This window comes from Sphaerodactylus townsendi, linkage group LG14 (genome assembly GCF_021028975.2).
Source record: "Sphaerodactylus townsendi isolate TG3544 linkage group LG14, MPM_Stown_v2.3, whole genome shotgun sequence".
Taxonomy (NCBI): Eukaryota; Metazoa; Chordata; class Lepidosauria; order Squamata; family Sphaerodactylidae; genus Sphaerodactylus; species Sphaerodactylus townsendi.
The window spans coordinates 8,229,554-8,242,085 of NC_059438.1; the positions used below are offsets into that span (position 1 = coordinate 8,229,554).

Below are 12,532 nucleotides of genomic sequence, written 5' to 3' on the forward strand. Positions count from 1 at the left end.
GGAAGCAGAAAACGATGAAATGAAGATCGGGGTAATACATTAAATACTGTAATAAACCTGCATGATAAAATTAAAGCACTTTGTAGTAACTGAATACCCCCAACAATACAAAGAGGACAAAACCTGTGCATTTTTCAGGCGTTCAAAGTACATTCTATTCCTTCCATTAAAAGAGCACTCTTGACGACTCCAGTTTAGGTATTTAGCAAAAAGCTAGAACCTGGGAACCTGGCTCGGAACCTCATGCAGAAAATAGTGAAGATGCTGATCCAGAATTTCGTATTCTAACAGACGCTAAGTCTGATTTCTTGGGAAACAACAAACTGAAAGTTCCAGGAAGAAAGGATGACACAGGGGCAAGGGACATGGCTTGCTAACCTTGGAAGGAGTTGATGATGGTGAAGAGGTAGAGGGCCGCAAGCTTGAAGCTTCCAAAAGTGAATGAGAAAAAGGCCAGCCCCCACGGGATGCCAAGGACAAAACTCAGCCCCAGGAGCATGACTGCGTATTGCCACTGGTGGTCGTTCTGTTGCTTTAGCCTGAAGATCACTCGCACCATAGCTGCCAGCATGATGCTATTGAAGAGGAGCACCAAACTGAGAAATCCCAAGTTCAGGATGCTGTTGATGTCCTTTTTTGTTATCCAACAGCTAGAAGAGAGGAAGGGGAAAATAAAGGTATGAATCTGTGATGCAAAGTACACGCCTACACACCACCAGGTTTCTCATCTTCATAGATATTCTTCTTTGGCACAGGGGTTTTGCATTTCGCATTCTCTCCCCCTATCTTAGGCCCCTTCTGCACATGCAGAATAATGCATTTTGCAGCTGGATTTTACTGTGTGGAATAGCAAAATCCACTTTTAAACAATTGTGAAAGTGGATTGAATGTGCATTGTTCTGCATGTGCAGAAAGGGCCATACAGGCACAATATAGCAACCAGGATCGTGTTCAAATTCCTGCTCTGCCATGGAAGGTTGCTGGGTGACCTTGGAAAGTCACTGTCTCTCAGCCTAACCTACCTCCAGTGTTGTTGTGAGAATAAAATGGGAGAGGAGAGATAATCATCAGTAGGCTTCTGGAGCTTGTTGGAAGAGCAGGGTAGAAACAGGCTACACAAAATAGGGTTGTTAGAGTACTGAAGACCATCTAGTCCATAGGTGTCAAACTCGCAGCCCTCCAGATGTTATGGATTACAGTTCCCATCATTCACTGCCAGCATCATGCTGGCAGGGGATGATGGGAACTGTAGTCCATAACATCTGGAGGGCCACGAGTTTGACACATGTGATCTAGTCCAACACATTGCTTGAAAGCGAGAATCTAGACTAGAGTATTCCTGACAGATGGATGTCCAACTGAAGTTAAATAGTAATTTATTTAGATATTTATATCCCATATATTCCACTTTTCTCCTCTAAATGGTTTATGACATCATTCTCCCCTCTTCCATTTTAACCTCACAATAACCCTGTAAGGTAGATCAGGCCAAGAGTCATTGGCTCAAGATCACCAAGCAGGTTTCCATGGCAGAGCAGGGATTCAAACCTGAAACTCCCAGATCCTATTCCAGCACTTTAACTGGTGGTGCACGCTGGTAATAGGTAGGAAGGGCAGTAAATACATATTTGTATTTGGACTTACAGATGTATTGTGTTGTATTGTATTCTTCGATTTCTACCCCACCCATCCCCGTAGGGTTCAGGGCAGCGAACAACATAACACAATTCTGTTTAATACATTAAACAGAATAAATACCAGTAAAATACATAAGAACTATAAATAGAAAACAGAAATTACAGATGGTGACTTAAACACATCAGACCTAGCAATTAGCCAATAACAAGAACAGCAGCACTACATCAATGCATATAAATACTAAATCCATGCTATATCAATACGTTAACAATACAGCAATACATTAACAACGATAAATTAACAATATATTAATATATATCAACACACTAACACCCTCCCTATGGCTCCCAACAAGCAACTTACATGGTTGCATTGGTGTAGCTGTCTGAAGTCTTGTACACATTAATCAAGTATGGTCCGTAGCTTGAGGGATCGGCCACAAAGACCACAGCCACAAGGAATATAGGGAGCCCTGCAGGAAGAGAATGAGTTAGCGTTTCTATCCGACATCTCTGCACCACCCTGACAGAGTCTGTCTTCACCCTTGCACGTGATGGTTCTGCCACAGCTTCCGTGTTCACACTAGGACAATCTGCCCCTTCCAGCCTCTGTATCTTCTGCAATGTTCTTGTTAAAAAGCATGGTTCCATCTGAGAGAACAATGCAGCATATCTTTCATTTCATCCTAGAGAACCCCTACATACCCTAGAAGGAAGTATTTTGTATAACACAATCAAAGGCAGCTTTGCAGACTCATGCTTGGAAAAAGCGACTGAAACTATTGGTCCATTGAACACAGTGCGGTCTACTCTGAACGGTATTAGCAAGGGCATAGGGAGAGAAAATGGTGCCCCCCGCCAGGCTCCAGCTTATGGCCCAGACAGCTCCCTCTCGCTTGCCCGACGGGGGGGGGCAGCAGCATGGTGGGTCACAAGTGTGGGGGGCAATTTTCTGCCCCCTCCACGTGACTCACTGGGGGTGCTCAGGCCATTTGTCCCCGGATGTCCCCACTGTATTACGCCACTAGGTATTAGGTTCTCATCCAGATAAAGGTTTTTTGAAACACCAGATGAAATTGTTTAAGTGGATAAGAGGGAAGAGATTTTGGGAGATCTTGCCAGCTGTGTAACATATCACTGAGCTTCTGTCTCTTCCCTGTCTGCTGGCATAAAAGCTAAGGCAGGGGACAAGTCCTTGGGGTCAAGTCTTTGGGGACAAGATCACTTGGCACGAAGTTTGCAGCCGGTCCAGTGAAGAAGGACCTGCCCAGGATGTGTTTACCTTGTTTTCTTTGTCGTGCTTGCTGAAATTATACCATTTAATTTAGTTTGTCTCCAAAATTTTTGTAAACAGCTTTGGGGAGAAAAGAAGCCCAGAAAAGCCTAAATAAATAAAACAAGCAAGCAAGCTGGGGATTAAACTTTGGAGCTTGTGCCCCCAAAACCAGGTTCTCTACCACTGAGCCACAGGGACTCCGCTACGTATTTCTATTTACTTCATTTATAGTCTGCCATTCTTTGTGAGGCTCAAGGTGGATTACAGGGTTAGAAGACAATGCGGAAAACAGAAGATGAAGAAGAGTTTGGATTCATATCCCCCCTTTCTCTCCTGTAGGAGACTCAAAGGGGCTTACAATCTCCTTGCCCTTCCCCCCTCACAACAAACGCCCTGTGAGGTAGGTGGGGCTGACAGAGCTCCATAGAGCTGTGACTAGTCCAAGGTCACCTAGCTGGTGTGTGTTGGAGTGTAAGGGTAATCTGAATTCCCCAGATAAGCCTCCACAGCTCAAGCGGCAGAGCGGGGAATCAACCCGGTTCCTCTAGATTAGAATGCACCTGCTCTTAACCACTACGCAACTGCTGCTCTGTCACATAGAGACAAAGAAATAAAACTAAGTTACAGAATTAGGGAATTATTATGTGTAGATCCTTGTTAATATCTGAATACTTGTCACTGTTGCATTCTGTTATAGACTTCACACACACACACACACACACACACACATATAAGTGACAACTTTTAGTATTTCCAACAAATTCATTTTTTGCACTAACATTCAGGGCCCACTAGGGGATGCTGCTCATTTTCTTCCTACATGATCTTCCTCCCTGTCCATCAAGTGGCTCTTTCGAAAAGGCGACAGGAAAAAGAGAAATAGCTTCAAATAGCTTTTGCAGAACTATTTGCAGTGGTTCTCACAGCCATTTTCCTTCAAAGAAGAGTTCTGCTCAGAACAGGGTGCAGCGGGGTGGAAATAAAATTTCTGTATCAACATCTTGTTACACCTCAGATTGACAGTATAAAAGAGCAGCAATAATAACCAAAGGGCAATCAACAGGAATCTAATATGCCATATTCATCTTTGTAAACAATCCCCATTTCCCCGTGAACTGGGTGCCCGTATTCCACAGTTTTGTTGGCTTTACCCAAGTTCCTCAAACACCTACCCCAGCCCAGCAGGCACAGCTTGAAAAGGAAGTTTCCCGAAGAGAAACTGAAGACTTCAATCACGCATCGGTAGAGGCTGTAGCCCTCAATCCCCATCCAGGTCAGACAGGCGAGAAGGCCGAAGTGCAGGAACATGGCGCCCGCCTTACAAGCTACGTCGTTGTCGGTAGAGGACAGGGGCACAGCGATGAGGAAGCTGACGTCAAGGAGGAAGATGGCCCAGAGGAGATTCATGTGGATACGGACGATACTGTCCCTCTCATTTTTCCTGCAGATGACAAGATGCAATCTTTCTATTCCTTTCTGAGGACCTGAACTACAGTCCTATCCATAGGACTTTCACAAGGGAGTTTAAGAGTTTGGATTTATATCCCCCCTTTCTCTCCTGCAGGAGACTCAAAGGGGCTTACAATCTCCTTGCCCTTCCCCCCTCACAACAAACACCCTGTGAGGTACATGGGGCTGAGAGAGCTCAGAAGAACTGTGACAAACCCAAGGTCACCCAGCTGGCGTGTGTGGGAGTGTACAGGCTAATCTGAATTCCCCAGATAAGCCTCCACAGCTCAGGCGGCAGAGCTGGGAATCAAACCCGGTTCCTCCAGATTAGATATACAAGCTCTTAACCTCCTACGCCACTGCTGCTCCCTTGAGTCTGTTGTCAAGTGTCCCCTTCTCTCTCAACAAGAGACATGTGTCAAACAAAAAAGTGTACACCTGAGGACATGCATCTGAGTCGCCTCAGACTCCTGAAGACAACAAGATTTTCCATTCATATTCAGTGAAATGGAAGATGGCAACCACCTAGACTGATACTTCAGAGCAATTACACCACACTGGCTCTAACAAATGGGGCAGGAACAACATCCACAAGTACCCATTCCTACTCAGCTTGCTGCTGCCACCCCCTTTTTTTGCTAGCACAAAAGTGGCAGCTATTGTCCCTGGACCCCTGTGCCTTGGAAACCTCCCCTCTTTCTCTGCCAAACAGAGTGATAATGCTACAGTACAGCTCATCAGGATATGTAATAAAAACTCTTTAAAGGGCTCAAGAGGAACGGCCCATTGCAGTGAGCTGCTCCATGCCATTTTAAAAACAGACTGGCAGGTGGAGTGTCCAGACAGCCCACTCTTCGAACCAGATGAAAGCAGGCTGATTTTTAAAACCAGTTTAATGGGAGATGTGCTCAAATGTGCAGATGTGCTCAGATGTGCACATCATGTGGTCGTCTGCTGTAAATGCCGGGAGGAAGGCGGGGTCCTTGCTCACCATGTGAGAAAAAATATCCCCTATGGAAGCGGTCTCAGAGCAGAAACAAGCACACCACGCACCTGGAGCAAAGGTAAAAGCAGACTGTGAAGAAGGATGCCAGAGCAGAAATGACACAGCCAAAATAGGTAATCATGGTCAGGGACTCCTTGTGAACGTAGTCGAGTTCTGAAGAAGATGTCTGCAGACAGAAGGAAATGGCTTTAATTCAGAGAAGGGGCGTTCTTTTAGTAGCTTTGCAGAAAACCGAAGTGGGCCTCGGAACTCACCATCAGCACTGCAAAGAAAGTGAGATGGTCCCAAAGGCAGGTTGTGTGATTCTTTCCTGGTTTCACTTCGGAGCCAGACATGTTCCAGAAGCCGGTTTGGCTAGCTAAGATCAAATGGAGAATATATTGTTGAAGGTTTTTATGGCGGGAATTGACTGACTGTTGTGGGTTTTTGGGCTGCGTGGCCTGGGCTCCTTTCGCACATGCAGAATAATGCACATTCAATCCACTTTCACAATTATTTGAAAGTGGATATTGCTATTCCGTACTGAAAAATCCAGCTTCAAAGTGCATTGAAAGTGGATTGAAAGTGCATTATTCTGCGTGTGTGGAAAGGGCCCTAGTCTGGTAGTTTTTTGCTCCTAACATTTCACCTGCATCTATGGCTAGCATCTTCAGAGGCATGCCACAGGCAAAACATTTGGAGCAAACACTACCCGACCATCACCACACAGTCTGGAATGCCTACAATAGCTAGTCAAAGGGAGAGCCTTTTCCAATTGCATTTTTAAGTGAAAGGAAGAAAACAACCCAAGTTCTATGCAATGAGATCCATTGATTCTAATAAAACGGGGGGAAAGAGCAGTCCCAGGTGAAGGGTCCCTTCTGAAACACTGTGGAATAAAAACACGGGATCTACAATGCAAAACATGCAAAGCTCTCTGTGGTTGCGATTTTCAAATGGAGGCCTTTCACATTATCTGCTACCAGATCTTTTTAACTAAAAATGCTGCGAATTGAACCTGGAACTTATTTGGTTGCTAAGCAGATGCTCCTCCGCTAAGCCTCCAGTATCTACGTATCAATGAGGAAACAAGTAAACACAGAAGGGGAAGCCAAGAACTTCCTTTTCATCCGCGTCACTTACCACTAGAGCTTGTATCCCAGAACACACACGATAGGGTTGCATTTTTCTGAAAGGACAAAAATCCAAGAGACAATTTGAAGTGTATGATTTTTTAAAAAAAACTTTGGAAACTTTGCTCTGAGGCAAAATGGTGGTTTTGCACAGCCCAAATATAACGGGTTGAGGATGCTATTTATCCTGTTTTGGGGAAGAACTTTGCACAGAGCATTTCCCCAAACAGGTTCAGCCCACTTTATTTCCCTCAAATTGGGTTTTGGAGCAATCCACAGCAACCCAGACTGTTTGCAATTGCTTCTTGGAGGGGTGAAATCTCCAGTGTGATGGCAAACCAGGTTAGTTAATAACATGTTACGTACATTATTAGTGTCCTGTGCAGAAACCACCACCATCCAGGTTTCCTTGAGGTACCCAGTGGAAAGTGTTTTATTTGCCTGGGAATTTAGTTAGCATTATAATTAAAGTGTTTGCATGGGAAAATCCTGTTTAGGATACATTATCTTTTCACACCAGCATTTAGACCCAGACCCCTGTTCAGCCATGGAACCCACTGCATGACTGTGGGCTGGTCATTCTCTCTCAGCCTAACCTCACAGACTTGTGAAGATAGCACTCTTGGATATAGCAATGCCTAATGTGCAAAGTGCACCGAGCTGGCTTCAACAAGAGTCAGGGCTTTTAGGGCCTGGTGGAACAAGCTACAGAGCGATGTCAGAGCCCTGTGGGAGCTATCACAGTTCCGCAGGGCCTGCAAGAAGTGGCTATTCCATCAGGCCTTTTTCATTTAGCCAGCTGGACCAAATGGAAGTCAGAACATCTCCTTTCAGGATGGAGGCGTGGGGAGGGGGTGGGGAAGGAGGGGATGGTGATGATTATTTATTATGTATTAGCCTTGCCATCGGTCTTTTGACATCTATTATTTATATTGAATGTTGTTTTAATATTTTTACTTGTATTGTCGAAGGCTTTCACAGCCGAATCACTGGGGTGCTGTGTGGTTTCCGGGCTGGATGGCCGTGTTCTAGCAGCATTCTCCCCTGACATTTCGCCTGCATCTGTGGCTGGCATCTTCAGAGGATATCTTCATCTTCATATCCTCTGAAGATGCCAGCCACAGATGCAGGCGAAACGTCAGGAGAGAATGCTGCTAGAACATGGCCATCCAGCCCGGAAACCACACAGCACCCCATTTTTACTTGTTTAATTATTTAATATTGGATTGGTGTCTTATGGCAATGATATTAGTGATTGTATAATTGATTTTATATTGGGACCCGCCCTGAGCCCTTGGGGGGAATAGGGCGGGATACAAATCCAACAAACAAACAAATAAATGAACTAAGAAGAAGGCTCAGCAAGGGGTGGGCAAATGGTCAGCTAGAGAGGGCTGTAACACTAGTGACCCCTCTGTCTTTTTGAGTCACTCTTAGATTGCCCTTAGACTGGATACTCTCAGGTCTAATATCCTGCTTCTTGTCGGAAGTCAGAAAAGAGACTCTTCTTAGCTAGCAAGACAGCAGCATGCTCTCGCTCCCTCTTTCCTGTCCTAAATGTGCTTCCTAAAAAACGTTTACCTTTTGGCCTTTTAATCAGTGCGTTATCTGCTTCTCTGTGCGGTAAACTCCAACATGCACAGGGGCAGGAAGAACCACACACATGTTCCTCGGAGGATGGAGGAGATGGAAATGTGATAACCGTCTTCTCATTTCATAAGGTTTATTTTATGATGGCTTTTTCACTCATGCAACATTTTATCCAACATTTTACCAGCTGTTTTATGCCTTTGGTATTATCTTATGTGATTCCACTTCCAATTTAATTAATGCTTTCCATTCTTTGTTTGATCTGCTTCCTTTATTGGGGCTTTATTTTTGAAAGACGTTTTATTCAATTTTTCCATTCTTTTTTTAACTGATAGTCTTATTTGAAGCCATTCTGAATATGACACATGGAAAAATGGATGCCCAATAATTCAAAAATAAATAAATAAGACCAAAAGATCTTCCACTGTTGGGGATTTCCCCTCATATTTAAATGATTTGGGGGAAAGAAAATCCTTTCAGTTTTTTTGCATGAAACCACAGGCGGTGGTTTCTCCAGAACCCTTCATGCTTTCCTGTGTCAGTGTTTTCTGCAAAATGCTGCATGGAACACTTTTGTTGCAATACCTTCACCCCTCAAGTTCTATGGGGACAAAAAAGCATCCCAGCAGCAAAATCAATAGAATCTTTGTGGAATTGTATTCTATCTTTGGGGAGGTTTTTTTTGCTTTACAGGAAGAAAAGTATAAGTGGCCGCACTACTGGGAACACTCGGTTAGATCCAGCGCAAAACTTCTGACTGCACTAGAGCTCTTAAGCAAGCAGAAATGCAAGATGACTGTGACTGCTAAGCCAATGTTTACTGGTGTGCAACTGATAACTCCTCAAAAAGGAAAATAGTTGTAGCACCAATTTTTCTACACATCTGGACAAAAACAGTGGAACCAGGGAAGCACTCTCATCCAAGAAAAATGGGAACGGGTGCAGTTATAGCTTCAAGAAGAAGAAGAAGAGTTTGGATTTATATCCCCCCTTTCTCTCCTGCAGGAGACTCAAAGGGGCTTGCAATCTCCTTGCCCTTCCCCCCTCACAACAAACACCCTGTGAGGTAGGTGGGGCTGAGAGAGATCCAAGTAGCTGTGACTAGCCCATGGTCACCCAGCTGGTGTGTTTGGGAGTGTACAGGCTAATCTGAATTCCCCAGATAAGCCTCCACAGCTCAGGCGGCAGAGCTGGGAATCAAACCCGGTTCCTCCAGATTAGATACACGAGCTCTTAACCTCCTACTCCACTGCTGCTCCTCAAAAGTCCTGGATGCAATGATAGCTTGAATTCTTAGTTCATACAACAAGCAGTTGTATGAACGAGAGAAGATCTTCACTGCAATGCAACATACATCAAATAATTCAGACGTACCATAGTAAGCTGGTTATGCCAAAAAGTGAGTGTCACTCGCTGCTCCTTGGGCAAACCAGAGACTTGTTTGTCTGGCAGAGAGATGCCAAACACCTTTCCGCCCAGGATCCAGCTGGTATTTTGGCTGGGCTGGAATTTTGGAAAGAGCGGACGGTTAAAAACAAGCAAGCAAGAGGCATAAGCAACCTACAGAAGCTTTCCACATGTACCAATCCACGTACCAGAGCTGGATCCCACAAATCACTCCATTTGTGGCTTGAGGCAACTCTGGGTGTTTACACAGTGCTGTTTCAAGAGCAGAGAGAGTGGGCAGAGAGAACGTTTCCACCTCTCCCAAAGCACTAGAAATCAAGGGAATCCAGTGAAGTAGTAGATTCAGGTTGAACAAAATGAACCATTTCTTTACGCAGAGGATGCTGGAGGACGTAATGAGGGCCCCAAGCTTAGACAGTTTTAAAAGGGGAGTAGACAGATGCATGGAGGGCAAGTCTATCAATGGCTACTAGAGAGCCACTTTGGGCTCCCACTGGGGAGGAAGGTGGGGCATAATAAAGTAAGTAATAATGAGACATATTTGATATTTTCACTGATATATTTGGTGCTGGGTAGAGATCACATGAGGTTACAACAAAATTTTGGTTGGGGGGGAAAGAATCTGTTCTGCATTTGGGCAGCTGAGTGAGCAAGTGGGGGTGTTCCCTTTGTCCCAAGCAGCATCCAGCTTGGCTCACTCACCAGAACCCCCTTAAGAAGCTCTTAGTTGCTACCTCACAGTCTACCTGGGTTCCTTCTTAGATCTTGCCACTGCCAATGGTAGAGCGCACAACAGGCTGCTCTCTCATTGGTTTCCCGTATCAACAGGGCTGCTCCCCAAAGTCTCGTTTCCCAACCAGTTGCTACTGCAGATCAGAACGAACCCATTGCCAGAGTACTCCAGGCCTGCCCTACATCAAGACTGCAGTCTGGAGTGGGCAGGAATCACATTGCTTTGATAGGCTATGTCCTGCCAGAACTTCTCTCCAAGTGGACCTCATCCATCCCGAGTTTGCTTGTGCACAAGTCAATTAAATGTGCCCAACAATACATAAATAAACTCCACAACTCCCCATGGCAAAATACCTTGCTATCTGAGGTTCCTTTGTTCCAACAGCAGCAGGACATCATGTCAAGACCTGAGCTAGCTGAAATCCGTCTGGAATTCTCCCACAATGGAATCTATTCCCACCCACCCCCAACTTCAGAGAACGTTTTGGTTTACACCCTCAAGCACAGAGAGAACTGAAGCTGGCAGGCCCTGCTTCGTTCAGTTTTCAGTTAAGAAAAGACTGACAAGCAAGAAAAACCTCATCCAGTTTAGATGGTGATCTCCCAGGCCCCTAGTTGGACTGTTAGCAACTGGGAACCAGGGAAGGGGCTTAAATTGGTGCCTGTACTCAGAAGCAATGAGGAAAAGCACAGAAGCCTGTCTCTGTTCTTCCTCTGGTCCCTTTGCAATTGGGCAAACAGTGATTCTTCAGGCCAGTTAAATAGCACAGAGGGAAGGATGGACTAAGAGCCCTTTCTCTGCTCACCACAGTCCTGATCTGAATTGTGCCCCCTTTTGTAATATACAAAAATTCAGAACATGCCTCGCCACCCAGCCTAGGGACATTCCTGGGGAAAATACAACATTTAGTTACGTTCTTAGTAAACATCACACGGTGCCACATTTCTTGGGCTTATTATACATATTTTTAAATGGGTTGTTTCCTGCTTCCTATATATGCTGTACAAATGCGTTTGGTTCTTTTCGTGACTCCTTACATCCTTAAGCTGTTTCATTGCAAGAGCTCATGCTAAAACGCATCTGTTGACCTGCATGGTGGCATAGATCCTTTTTGTGCTGTTTTCCCTTTCTACTGAAAGGAATTTGTAGCTTCACTTGTGAAAATGCTCACGGTTTCTCAGTAAATAAGTACCTGGAAGAGAGTCTGGCTGCTGACTTCCATCAAGACTACCTTTGACTTGGTTTGCGCACGGCCTTTGGGCGGGGAAAAGAGGATGCTCGGCATAGTCACATCAATCCCATGGAGCTCTTTGTTTTCCTGCAAAAGCAGACAAGGAATGAATGGAACAGAAAGGAGCCCTTTATATGCCAGAAACAGAGAATCAGTGGCACAGCTACCAGGGGGCAGAATGGGGACTGGCACACCAGACAGAGTCATTGGGTCACGTGGGGGTGGAAAATCACCCCCACGCCCCTCCTCCCTCCCCAACCTGCTGCACCCAAGACAGGGGCTCCCAGCCAGGCCCAGGCAAGGAGAAGGCTCAGCCAAGGCGCCCAGGGTCTGAGGCGGCGTGGCTGGTGCTGCGGAGGGCACGCTGGCCGGAGAGAGGACCCTCCCATTTGGGCTTGCCAGGCAGGAAGGTGGAGCCAGGCCCCACCCCACCAGGCTGCCTGGGACCGCCACCAGCTCAGGTAAGTGGGGTGTGGCGGGCGTAGCTACTACGGGGCACAGGGGCATAGCTACCACGGGGTGTAGGGGCAAGGGGAACACCATTTTGCCCCACTCACCTCTGCAGAGAACAAAACTTATAAAGCAGATAATCTGTGCCTGCCCCCTTAAAACAATCCAAATTAGATGTCTTTTCTCACCTCTAACGTAGACTGGATGAACAGGTTCTGAGAAGGTTTGACATTCCAGACCTTTGCACGCAGCATTCGGCCCTTCCCCAAAAACCTGCTTTCTTCCTTGAAGTCCATTTTCCCCAAATATGTATCCAAACGCTGCAAAGACCTGTGAGGAAAATGAAACCGAGTGTGGTTACAGATGCCACCAGACCCAATTTGCCAATGCAGGGGGAAGATCGGTTCTCAGATACTCACTTATAGAAGATTCCAGAATTGTTTCTCCTGCCATATTTAGGATTTTCCAGGGCACCTGCTAAATCTCCAAATTCTTTTTCCACTTCACATACTTGGAGAGAGTTTCTTTGGTCAAAACTTTTGTGACCTAACATGCATAGAAAGAAAATCAAAGGAAAAATCATCTTTCTGATCTTCAACTGCTCTGCTTCTTGGAATTAGAATCAAAGATAGACAATTCTA

The 12,532-nt window shown here is 45.4% G+C and overlaps 1 protein-coding gene across 1 annotated transcript in view; it reads right to left on the reverse strand.

Annotated features, from left to right (window-relative positions):
- The window catches only part of ADGRG1 (adhesion G protein-coupled receptor G1), a 41,513-nt gene that overhangs the window by 2,257 nt on the left and 26,724 nt on the right, over positions 1-12,532 (reverse strand). The window contains exons 4-13 of the mRNA XM_048515242.1: positions 12,311-12,437; positions 12,080-12,221; positions 11,403-11,528; positions 9,445-9,573; positions 6,491-6,536; positions 5,623-5,726; positions 5,416-5,534; positions 4,086-4,354; positions 2,002-2,110; positions 379-650 (exon numbers count right to left, since the gene is read on the reverse strand). Coding sequence (XP_048371199.1) covers positions 379-650; positions 2,002-2,110; positions 4,086-4,354; positions 5,416-5,534; positions 5,623-5,726; positions 6,491-6,536; positions 9,445-9,573; positions 11,403-11,528; positions 12,080-12,221; positions 12,311-12,437 — 1,443 coding nt within the window. The remainder of the gene's footprint in view (positions 1-378; positions 651-2,001; positions 2,111-4,085; positions 4,355-5,415; positions 5,535-5,622; positions 5,727-6,490; positions 6,537-9,444; positions 9,574-11,402; positions 11,529-12,079; positions 12,222-12,310; positions 12,438-12,532) is intronic.